General features: G+C 46.3%; 1 protein-coding gene across 1 annotated transcript in view; it reads right to left on the bottom strand.

Moving 5' to 3' along the window:
- The window catches only part of kcnh8 (potassium voltage-gated channel, subfamily H (eag-related), member 8), a 136,695-nt gene that overhangs the window by 98,337 nt on the left and 25,194 nt on the right, over window positions 1-13,164 (bottom strand). Inside the window, exon 2 of the mRNA XM_029734646.1 lies at window positions 405-644. Within this exon, the coding sequence (XP_029590506.1) occupies window positions 405-644 (240 nt within the window). The remainder of the gene's footprint in view (window positions 1-404; window positions 645-13,164) is intronic.

Genomic DNA, 13,164 nt, shown 5'->3' with positions numbered 1-13,164 from the left:
TGGGTTTTAAGTAATAATCACAGGGCATATCAGAGAGAGATGTTTTGCATTTCATAGGCTTATTAGGAGACCTGACCATGTTTCCAATCACAGCTTCCCTCCCTCCCTCCCTCCTTCAATCCACCCACTCATCCATCTATACTGGTCTAAATGGGAACACTCCAGCTATACAGTAACAACAGGAGAAGCCTGTTGTCTCACGGCTTAAACATCCTTCTTTAAATAAGTGTCCATTTAACCTTTGTCAAATTGTATATGAGCAACTAAGCTTGATAGCACTACATATTGACGTTGTTGCCAGAATATTGGTGTGAAAGAACTGAACAAGTCAGTACACTTTCACCTATCCTGAGTCTTCAGATCAGTGCAGGAGACAGGAGATTAGCCCCCGCCCCTTTCCTTACCAGCCTTTTTGTAGAACATGATTTCTTCCTTGAAGTCCTTCCGTTCATCCAGGGCGTCGTCGATGCTGAGGATGATGGTCTCGCTGCTCTCTGGGCCATACAGGAACTTACAGGCACAGCTCTTCTGCATGACCTCAGCGCGGGAGAAGCCTGTGAGCTCACAGAAGCCATCAGAACAGTAGACGATGGGGAAGCCTTGGGCCTTGGACACCTGGGCATTAGCCAGGATGAAGTTGCTGTCTGGTGGAATCAAAGATAAAGACAGGTTAGAATACAGGGTGGCATTCATTAGTGTACATCATAGCAAAACATTTAGCAATGAAGATGAGAGTATCTTATTGGACAAGTTCAGTTTTTTTTTATTTGATTTTAATTTCACCTTTATTTAACCAGGTAGGCCAGTTGAGAACAAGTTCTCATCAACTGCGACCTGGCTAAGATAAAGCAAAGCAGTGCGACAAAAACAACAACACAGAGTTACACATAAACAAACGTACAGTCAATAACACAATAGAAAAATCTATGTACAGTGTGTGCAAATGTAGAAGAGTAGGGAGGTAAGACAATAAATACGCCATGGAGGCGAAATAATTACAATTTAGCATTAACACTGGAGTGATAGATGTGCAGATGATGATGTGCAAGTAGAGATACTGGGGCGTGAAGGAGCAAGAGGATAAATAACAATATGGGGATGAGGTAGTTGGGTGTGCTATTTACAGATTGGCTGTGTACAGGTACAGTGATCGGTAAGCTGCTCTGACAGCTGATGCTTAAAGTTAGAGAGTGAGATATAAGACTCCAGCTTCAGTATTTTTTTCAATTCGTTCCAGTCATTGGCAGCAGAGAACTGGTAGGAAAGGCGGCCAAAGGAAGTGTTTGCTATGGGGATGACCAGTGAAATATACCTGCTGGAGCGCGTGCTATGGGTGCGTGTTGCTATGGTGACCAGTGAGCTGAGATAAGGCGGGGCTTTACCTAGCATAGACTTATAGATGACCTGGAGCCAGTGGGTTTGGTGACGAATATGTAGTGAGGGCCAGCCAACAAGAGCATACAGGTCGCAGTGGTGGGTAGTATATGGGGCTTTGGTACTAAACAGATAGCACTGTGATAGACTACATCCAATTTGCTGAGTAGAATGTTGGAGGCTATTTTGTAAATGACATCGCCGAAGTCAAGGATCGGTAGCATAGTCAGTTTTACGAGGGTATGTTTGGCAGCATGAGTGAAGGAGGCTTTGTTGCGAAATAGGAAGCCGATTCTAGATTTAATTTTGGATTAGAGATGCTTAATGTGAGTCTGGAAGGAGCGTTTATAGTCTAACCAGACACCTAGGTATTTGTAGTTTACAGTCTAACCAGACACCTTGGTATTTGTAGTTTACAGTCTAACCAGACACCTTGGTATTTGTAGTTTTCTTCCATTTGGTTTTTAATGAATCCTAGCCTGATGACTCACACTAAATTCTTCCGCTGCTCTGTCGTTCACTACATACTTTAGTCTGAGACTGCCATCATTGAAGTCGCTTGTGGTGACGAGGGGCACGAGGGGCCCGAGGGGGGTTGTACAAAACAAAGTAATCAGCGATTGGATTGTGTCTAACCAATCAGAGTATCAGAGCCAATGACGCATGTACTGTATCTGGCCCTACCCATCAGTTTCTGGACCAATCAGACATCCCCGAATGTGTTCGCATTCAGTGAAGGGTCTGGGAGGTACTCAGATCCAGACTCATTGCAGAGAAGAAAGTAACATCTTTGGGTGTGGCGTAGAGTTTGGCTGGAGCAAGAAGTCTGATTAGCCAGGCAAAGTGAATACGCCCTGGTTTAGACAGTGCTGATTTGAGAATACCCCTGAGAGAAGTGGAGAGGAGTCCAGTTGGGAAAAATCTGAGAGATTAGTGCACACCTAGCAAGAAGCTGTTGTTCGGCAGCGTTTTTGTGATGATAGAGTTTGCTAAACAAATACCCACTGGATTGATGAAAATAATCATGGTATCATTCTGTCAGGTAAGCATAGGCTACTTTGTAGTTAACATTTAACTGAGAAGATTCATGGCTAACGGCTACGGCACACACATGGGCATTCTCATTGCCTCTTCAGAAATGTGCAGGAAATACGAATCACTGATGCATTCTGTTCATGTATTATGATCATCTTGGAGCGCCTTCATTTATTTTTAATACTTTTAGTTGATTCCCTACTAAGGTCAAAACATTTTTGAATATTGTTGAATTCCATTTTATGGATTCCGTGAGGGCCCTAATTATATTTGGACCTGCCTGAGGCTCTCCACTACCTATTGTTCCTGCAGTGATGATTCACCATCTTCATCTAATGTTTTCAGAATTTATCTGCAGATAATCTCCAAAAACCCTAGGCCTACCAGTAGCCTATGCTAATTAGGGAGCCATATGAACAGCTCTCTCACTGATACGATTCGGTAGGCTACACTGACTGATGAGACAAGAGTTCTCACTTTAGTGTCACTGTCTGACAAGACATCCTAGGAAAGGAAACCTAGGAAATCCTTTGGTTGACTTGTCCCGATGTGATGCCATGGACATATAACCATGAATGGCAAAGAGATACAGGAGATCGACTTTATTCAGTCAGTTCCACACCTTTTTATAAACTAGTGAATAGTTGCTGTTCAGTTGTCAATCAACGCACAGTAAATAGCCTATGCGTCACAACTCCGTATATGTGAAACTTGTGAAAGAAAAATCACTGAATGTGTCAGAAAACAATAATTAGGCTAAGTAGTGGATTTCGACTTGTCGTTACCACTTACATTGGACGTGCAAATTCACGAGCATCACGTTTACTCCTCGTAAAGAAATTTGACCTCAACCAGAGATTGGTAGGCTGGGGAGGAGGCTGTGGGGAGGAGGGTGTGAGGGTGAGGAGGAGGCTGTGTGGGTGAGGAGAGGCGGGTGTAAGGTGTGTCTGCCTGTCACGGTTGTCGTAAGGAGAAGCAGACCAAAGTGCAGCAAAGTGCAGCATAGTTTCACATTTTATTTATACTGTGAAACTATGCAATACATAAATAAATTGAATGACAAAAACAAACCATGACGCAGTGGTGAAACATACACTATTCAAAATTAATCTCCCACAAACCCAGGTGGGACAAACACCAACTTAAATATGACCTCCAATTATAGGCAACGATGACCAGCTGCCTCTAATTGGAGATAATCTCAAACAAAGCCCAACATAGAAATACAAAAACTAGAACCCAACATAGAAATACTAAACTAGAACCCAACATAGAAATACTAAACTAGAAAACCCCCCTGTCACACCCTGACCTACTCTACCATAGAAAATAACAACTTACTATGGTCAGGATGTGACAGTATCCCCCCCCCCACCCCCCCCCAAAGGTGCAGACTCCAAAAGCACCTAAACAACAAAAGAAAAAAGGGAGGCTAGGGAGGGTGACAAGTGTCTATGGCAGCTCCGGTGCAGTACACAGAACCTTATTATCCAGCGGATCCTCCAGCAGAGGAGGCGGCTCCGGTTCGGGGCATAATCCCCGCTCTGCCCGCTGATCCCTCTGCTTCTGTACCACCGGACTGCAGACCGCCGCTGAAGACTCCGGGCTGCAGGCCATCGCTGGAGGTTCCGGACTGGGGACCGTCTCAGGAGGTTCCGGACTGGGGACCGTCGCTACAGGCTCCATGCCATGGATCATCACTGCAGGCTCCGCGCCATGGATCATCACTGCAGGCTCCGCGCCATGGATCACCACTGCAGGCTCCGCGCCATGGATCACCACTGGAGGCTCCGGGCCATGGATTACCACTGGAGGCTCCGGGCCATGGATTATCACTGGAGGCTTTGTGCCATGGATTATCACTGGAGGCACCAGGCCATGGATTACCACTGGAGGCTCCGGGCCATGGATCATCACTGGAGGCTTCGTACGTGGAGCCGGAACAGGTCTCATCGGACTAGGGAACGTCGCTGGAAGCTCCGGACTGGGGAATGTCGCTGAGAGCTCTGGACTAGGGAACGTCGCTGGAGGCCGGGTGCGCAGAGCAGGCACAGGGTATACTGGGCCGTGGAGGCGCCCTGGAGGTCTGGAGCTTATGGCTGGCACAACCTGTCCTGGCTGGATGCTTACTTTAGCCCGGCAAGTGCGGGGCGCAGGACGAACTGGGCTGTGCAGGCGCACTGGCGACACAGTGCGTAGAACTGGCGCAGGATATCCTGGACCGAGAAGGCGAACTGGAGACCAGGAGCGCTGAGCTGGCACCACCCGTCCTGGCTGAATGCTCAACCTAGCTCGGCAAATGTGGGGCGCGGGCACAGATCGCACCGGGCTGTGAATGCGCACTAGCGACACAGTGAGCATCACCGCATAACACGGTGCTTGCTTCTTTACTCGCTCCCCATGGTAAGCACAGGGAGTTGGCTCAGGTCTCCACTGACTCTGCCAATCTCCCCGTGTGACTCTGCCAATCTCCCCAATTTCTGGGGGGGGGGGGGCTGCCTCTTGTGCTTGCCTCGTTGCCGGGCTAGTTCCTCTTCTCGTCGCCACTCTGCTCTCGCTGCCTCCACCTGTTCCCATGGGAGGCGATCCCATCCAGCCTGGATCTCCTCCCACGTCCAGGATCCCTTGCCGTTCAAAATGTCCTCCCAGGTCCACTCCTGATCACACTGCTTGGTCCTTTGGTGGTGGGAGATTCTCTCACGGTTGTCCTAAGGAGAAGTGGACCAAAGTGCAGCATGTGTGTCGTTCCACATATTATTTATACTGTGAAACTATGCAGTACATAAATAAACTGAATGACAAAAACAACAAACCGTGACGCAGAGGTGAAACATACACTATTCAAAATTAATCTCCCACAAACCCAGGTGGGACAAACACCAACTTAAATATGACCTCCAATTAGAGACAACGATGACCAGCTGCCTCTAATTGGAGATCATCACAAACAAAGCCCAACATAGAAATAGAAACCTAGAACAACCCAACATAGAAATACAAAACTAGAACAATACAACATAGAAAAACTAAACTAGAAAACCCCCGTCACGCCCTGACCTACTCTACCATAGAAAATAACAACTTACTATGGTCAGGACGTGACACTGCCAGGGTAATCTCTTTTCCCACTGACGAATGATATGTAGTTGTTTATGTCTCGTGTTAACCATTGCCAAAGGAAACAACAGTAATTCTGTGTTTAAACCCGCTTCAGAACCACAATGTCCCTCAACGGGGAGAAATGCAAACATTCCGTTTCCTAATTCCTTTATTGACAGAGAGTTCTCTCTGTCTCCATCCTCTCTGACTCACTGAAGATATTATCCAGTCAGAAGCAGAGGAGAAACTTAGATAATGTTTTTATTTGCATCAGCATAATGTGCCGGATGATTTCTGTTTCTGCATTATAGGCCAGACACCAGTATGCCTTGAGACTCCTATCTGCAGGATGTACTGACAAACACACACACACATTCACACCCAAACTCTCCAGACACTGGGTGAGGACCAGACATCTGAGAGGAACCAGAGACAGACATTCCTATCTCCTCTCCCTCACGTCCTGCCTGTCCAATACCACCCCTCTGAGAGGTGGAGAGGCTGATGCTTAGCCTTAAGATGTTCACCCAAGTGTGTGTGTGTGTGTGTGTGTGTGTGTGTGTGTGTGTGTGTGTGTGTGTGTGTGTGTGTGTGTGTGTGTGTGTGTGTGTGTGTGCGTTTGTGCATGCATGCGTGAGTGAGTGCGTTGTTTGTGACTGAGTGACTAGGCCTACACCATACGGAGCTTACAGTATGTATTTACTGCGTTGTAAGCACTGTCTGCATATCATACTGCCAAATTGTTTTTGCTGAAGCTGGCTGAAATGATTACAGTTAACTCTGCCTGCTCTCTCTCTCTCTCTCTCTCTCTCTCTCTCTCTCTCTCTTACTTTCTCTCTCTGCTCTCTCTCTCACTCTCTCCCACACACACACACACACACACACACACACACACACACACACACACACACACACACACAAGCACACAAGCACACAAGCACACACCCACACACACACACACAAGCACACACCCACACACCCACACACACAGGTGTCCCCATCTGGATGTGGCTGGTACTCTAATGGCCCAGATTGAATCCAGGCATGGGACTGATTTGGGGCAGTGGGGGTTGCAGACACTTTTGAATAATCATAAGCAACTCATTTTGTAATCTCAACCCAACCTCACACATTCACCCAGTCTATCACCACACTGATCTCTCTCCTCTAACCTCCTTCCCTCCATCAACACTCCTCTCCACTTCTCTACTCTAACCTTCCCTCCATCAACACTCCTCTCCATTTCTCTACTCTAACCTCCTTCCTCCATCAACACTCCTCTCCATTTCTATACTCTAACCTTCCCTCCATCAACACTCCTCTCCACTTCTCTACTCTAACCTTCCCTCCATCAACACTCCTCTCCATTTCTATACTCTAACCTTCCCTCCATCAACACTCCTCTCCATTTCTATACTCTAACCTCCTTCCCTCCATCAACACTCCTCTCCACTTCTCTACTCTAACCTTCCCTCCATCAACACTCCTCTCCATTTCTATACTCTAACCTTCCCTCCATCAACACTCCTCTCCATTTCTATACTCTAACCTTCCCTCCATCAACACTCCTCTCCATTTCTCTACTCTAACCTTCCCTCCATCAACACTCCTCTCCACTTCTCTACTCTAACCTTCCCTCCATCAACACTCCTCTCCATTTCTATACTCTAACCTTCCCTCCATCAACACTCCTCTCCACTTCTCTACTCTAACCTTCCCTCCATCAACACTCCTCTCCATTTCTCTCCTCTAACCTTCCCTCCATCAACACTCCTCTCCATTTCTCTACTCTAACCTCCTTCCTCCATCAACACTCCTCTCCACTTCTCTACTCTAACCTTCCCTCCATCAACACTCCTCTCCATTTCTCTACTCTAACCTTCCCTCCATCAACACTCCTCTCCATTTCTCTCCACTTACCTCCTTCCTCCATCAACACTCCTCTCCGCTTCTCTACTCTAACCTTCCCTCCATCAACACTCCTCTCCATTTCTCTACTCTAACCTTCCCTCCATCAACACTCCTCTCCATTTCTCTCCACTTACCTCCTTCCTCCATCAACACTCCTCTCCGCTTCTCTACTCTAACCTCCTTCCCTCCATCACCACTCCTGTCCATTTTTCTCCTCTAACCTCCTTCCTCCATCAACACTCCTCTCCATTTCTCTTAGCAATCCATCTCCCCTCTCTCTGTTTCAATTCCATTCAATTGAAAGGGCTTTATTGCATAGGAAACATATGTTTACATTGCCAAAGCAAGATAAATAGACAGGAAATTAACAAGGGAAATAAACAATCAGAAATTAACAGTAAACATTACACTCACAAAACATGTAAAAGATTATACATTTCAAATGTTATATTATTGGCTATTTACAGTGTTGTAACAATGTGCAAATAGTTGAAGTATGAAAGGGAAAATAAACGAACAGATAAATATAGGTTGTATTTACAATTTTCTCTTTCTTATTTCTCTCTCTCTAATTGCTCCCATGCAACCACCCATAGATCATCACACTCTATCTGACAGCTGCATGAGAGTCCCCACAGGGAAGGAGAGATGGAGGAAGAGAGAACGAGAGAGAGAGGGGAAGAGAGGGAGGAGGGAGGAAGAGGGGAGGGAGGTAGGCGGGGATAAGGAAAGGGAAAGGGGGAGAGGGAGCTGGGGAGAGGGACAGAGGAGGGAAGAGGGAGAGGGAGGAAGGGAGAGGGAAGAGGTCGGTGGAGAGAGGGAGAGAGGGAGAGAGAGGGAGGGAGAGAGGGAGAGGGAGAGAATCATGGATGGTGAAGAGTGATCCATCACTCCAGAGAACGCATTTCCACTGCTCCAGAGTCCAATGGAGGTGAGCTTTACACCACTCTAGCCAAAGCTTGGCATTGCGCATGGTGATCTTAGGCTTGTGTGCAGCTGCTCGGCCATGGAAACCCATTTCATGAACCTCCCAACGAACAGTTCTTGTGCTGACGCTTCCAGAGGCAGTTTGGAACTCGGTAGTGTGTTGCAACCGAGGACAGACCATTTTTACGCGCCACGTGCTTCAGCACTCTGCTGTCCTATTTTGTAAGCTGTGTGTCCTGCCACTTCGTGGCTGAGCAGTTGTTGCTCCTAGACATTTCCACTCCACAATAACAGCACTTACAATTGACTGGGCAGGACAGGAATTTGACGAACTGAGATGTTGGAAAGGTGGCATCCTATGACAGTGCCATGTTGAAAGTTACTGAGCTCTTTAGTAAGGCCATTCTACTGCCAATGTTTGTCTATGAAGATTGCATGGCTGTGTGCTCTATTTTATACACCTGTCAGCAATGGGTGTGGCTGAAATAACCGAATCCACTCATTTGTAGGGGTGTCCACATACTTTTGTATAAACATTATATGTCCATTAATATGTTACTAACATTTCACGTGTCATACAAATGATCAAAGCTGCAGGCTAAAGTTAAATCTAGACTTGGTTTCCTCTATCGTAATCACTCCTCTTTCACCCCAGCTGCCAAACTAACCCTGATTCAGATGACCATCCTACCCATGCTAGATTACGGAGACATTATTTATAGATCGGCAGATGTTCTTTACCATTCGGCCATCAGATTTGCCGCCAATGCTCCTTATAGGACACATCACTGCACACTATACTCTTCTGTTAACTGGCCATCTCTGTATACCTGTCACAAGACCCACTGGTTGATGCTTATTTATAAAACCCTCTTAGGCCTCACTCCCCCTTATCTGAGATATCTACTGCAGCCCTCATCCTCCACATACAACACCCATTCTGCCAGTCACATTCTGTTAAAGGTCCCCAAAGCACACACATCCCTGGGTCGCTCCTCTTTTTAGTTTGCTGCAGCTAGCGACTGGAACGAGCTGCAACAAACACTCAAACTGGACAGTTTTATCTCAATCTCTTCATTCAAAGACTCAATCATGGACACTCTTACTGACAGTTGTGGCTGCTTTGTGTGATGTATTGTTGTCTATACCTTCTTGACCTTTGTGCTGTTGACTTTGTCCAATAATGTTTGTACCATGTTTTTGTGTTGCTACCATGTTGTGTTGCTACCATGTTGTTGTCATGTTGTGTTCCTACCATGCTGTGTTGTCATGTTTGGCTGCCTTGTTATGTTGTTGTCTTAGGTCTCTTTTTATGTAGTGTTGTGTCTCTCCTTGTCACGAGCGGATAGAACTGTTTTAGGGTGAGTCAAGCGCAGGAGACTGAGGTCCGTTGGAACAAACTTGATTTAATAAATCCAAAGGCAAAATCCATATACGGCTGGGAGCACAACAGTCAAAAGACTAAAAGAAGCTCCGCTCAAACAGGCAGACGGGGCGCAGCCCGGCAACCCTACTGCCTATACAATAAGTCCCAAACAATATAACACCACACGTAACAAAGAACAATCCCGCACGAATCCTAACTAAACACAGACAGACTAAATACCCCCCCACTAATGACAAACACGAAACAGGTGCAATCAAAAAACAGACATAACTAACAGACACTGAAACGCAGATCGGTGGCAGCTAGTAGGCCGGCGACGACGACCGCCGAGCACCGACCGAGGAGAGGCGCCACCTTCTGTGGACGTTGTGACACTCCTGTTGTGATGTGTGTTTTATCCTATATTTATATTTTATTTAAAAATATATATTATTTATCCCAGAACCCTGTCCCCGCAGGAGGCCTTTTGCCTTTTGGTAGGCCGTCATTGTAAATAAGAATTTGTTCTTAACTTACTTGCCTAGTTAAATAAAGATTAAATAAAATTAAAATAAAAACACATTTAGAATTTTCTCACTACACGCAAATACAAGAGTTTCTGCATCTCACCGGTAGAAACGGTCCAGCTACAAATCAAATCAAATTACATTACATTTTGTTGGTCACATACACATGGTTAGCAGATGTTAATGCGAATGTAGTAAAATGCTTGTGCTTCTAGTCTGACAGTGCAGTAATATCTAACAAGTAATCTAACAAATTCACAGCGACTACCTTATACACACAATGTAAGGGGATGGAATAAGAATATGAACATATAAATATATGGATGCTCGATGGCCGTTACCATTATTTTACCAAGTAAGTTGACTGAGAACATGTTCTCATTTACAGCAATGACCTGGGGAATAGTTACAGGGGAGAGGAGGGGGATGAATGAGCCAATTGAAAGCTGGGGATGATTAGGTGACCGTGATGGTCTGAGGGACAGCTAGATGGTGTAAAATGCAGTATATACATATGAGATGAGTAATGTAAGATATGTAAACATTATTAAAGTGGCATTATTTAAAGTGATTTATTAAAGTGGCCAGAGATTTGAGTCTGTATGTTGGCAGCAGCCACTCTATGTTAGTGATGGCTGTTTAACAGCTTGATGGCCTTGAGATAGAAGCTGTTTTTCAGTCCCTCGGTCCCAGCTTTGATACACCTGTACTGACCTCGCCATCTGGATGGTAGCAGGGTGAACAGGCAGTGGCTCAGGTGGCTGTTGTCCTTGATGATCTTTATGGCCTTCCTGTGACATCGGGTGCTGTAGGTGTCCTGGAGGGCAGGTAGTTTGCCCCCAGTCATGTGTTGTGCAGACCGCACCACCCTCTGGAGAGCCTTGCTGTTGAGGGCGGTGCAGTTGCCGTACCAGGTGTTGATACAGCCCGACAGGATGCTCTCGATTGTGCATCTGTAGGAGTTTGTGAGGGTTTTAGGTGACAAGCCAAATTTCTTCAGCGTCCTGAGGTTGAAGAGGCGCTGTTGCGCCTTCTTCACCACGCTGTCTGTGAGTGGACCATTTCAGTTTGTCCGTGATGTGTACACAGAGGAACTTAAAACTTTCCACCTTCTCCACTACTGTTCTGTTGATGTGGATAGGGGGGTGCTCCCTCGCTTTGAATGCTGGGTATTGTGGTTGTAAGCAAACCACAATACCCAGCATTCATAGCGATTTCAGGACTGCCCTATGGAGGTGAGAAATATCAGAATGTCTGTCATTGTAACCATCACTTTCAGCCAGAGGATTTTTAAATGGAACTGAAGATTTAACTGATGGGGTTGTCATGTCGTTGAATGTTGAAAAGTGATGCTATTCTATCGATTTTCCCCTTCACTTCAAAGAGGAGCTATCCAATCAGCCAACATCAGCACAGCAGAAAAGAAGTCAAGTTGAGGTAGCTAATGTTACCTAGCTAACTAGCTAGCTAGCTATCGAACTACATCAAATCAAATAAAATGTTATTTGTCACGTGCGCCGAATACAACAGGTGTAGACCTTACAGTGAAATGCTTACTAACAGGCTCTAACCAATAGTGCAAAAAAGGTATTAGGTGAACAATAGGTAAGTAAAGAAATAAAACAACAGTAAAAAGACAGGCTGTATACAGTAGCGAGGCTATAAAAGTAGCGAGGCTACATACAGACACCGGTTAGTCAGGCTGATTGAGGTAGTATGTACATGTAGATATGGTTAAAGTGACTATGCATATATGATGAACAGAGAGTAGCAGTAGCGTAAAAGAGGGGTTGGTGGGTGGTGGGTGGGACACAATGCAGATAACCCAGTTAGCCAATGTGCGGGACCACTGGATGGTCGGCCCAATTGAGGTAGTATGTACATGAATATATAGTTAAAGTGACTATGCATATATGATAAACAGAGAGTAGCAGCAGCGTAAAAAGGGGGGTTGGGGGGGCACACAATGCAAATAGTCCGGGTAGCCATTTGACTAGATGTTCAGGAGTCTTATGACTTGGGGGGGTAGAAGCTGTTTAGAAGCCTCTTGGACCTAGACTTGGTGCTCCGGTACCGCTTGCCGTACGGTAGCAGAGAGAACAGTCTATGACTGGGGTGGCTGGGGTCTTTGACCATTTTTAGGGCCTTCCTCTGACACCGCCTGGTATAGAGGTCCTGGATGGCAGGCAGCTTAGCCACAGTGATGTACTGGGCCGTACGTACTACCCTCTGTGGTGCCTTGCGGTCAGAGGCTGAGCAATTGCCGTACCAGGCAGTGATGCAACCGGTCAGGATGCTCTCGATGTTGCAGCTGTAGAACCTTTTGAGGATCTCAGGACCCATGACAAATCTTTTTAGTTTCCTGAGGGGGGAATAGGCTTTGTCATGCCCTCTTCACGACTGTCTTGGTGTGTTTGGACCATTCTAGTTTGTGAACTTGAAGCTCTCAACCTGCTCCACTACAGCCCCGTCGATGAGAATGGGGGCGTGCTCGGTCCTCTTTTCCTGTAGTCCACAATCATCTCCTTAGTCTTGGTTATGTTGAGGGATAGATTGTTATTCTGGCACCACCCGGCCAGGTCTCTGACCTCCTCCCTATAGGCTGTCTCATCGTTGTCGGTGATCAGGCCTACCACTGTTGTGTCGTCTGCAAACTTCATGATGGTGTTGGAGTCATGCCTGGCCATGCAGTCATGGGTGAACAGGGAGTACAGGAGGGGACTGAGCATGCACCCCTGTGGAGCTCCAGTGTTGAGGATCAGCGTGGCAGATGTGTTGCTACCTACCCTCACCACCTGGGAGCGGCCCATCAGGATGATGGTGATGAGTGATGAGCATAGTGATGAGCTTTGAGGGTACTATGGTGTTGAACGCTGAGCTGTAGTCAATGAATAGCATTCTCACATAAGTGTTCCTTTTGTCCAT

This window comes from Salmo trutta, chromosome 36 (assembly GCF_901001165.1).
Source record: "Salmo trutta chromosome 36, fSalTru1.1, whole genome shotgun sequence".
NCBI classification, from domain to species: Eukaryota; Metazoa; Chordata; class Actinopteri; order Salmoniformes; family Salmonidae; genus Salmo; species Salmo trutta.
This window is presented reverse-complemented; position numbering and strand designations above follow the sequence as displayed.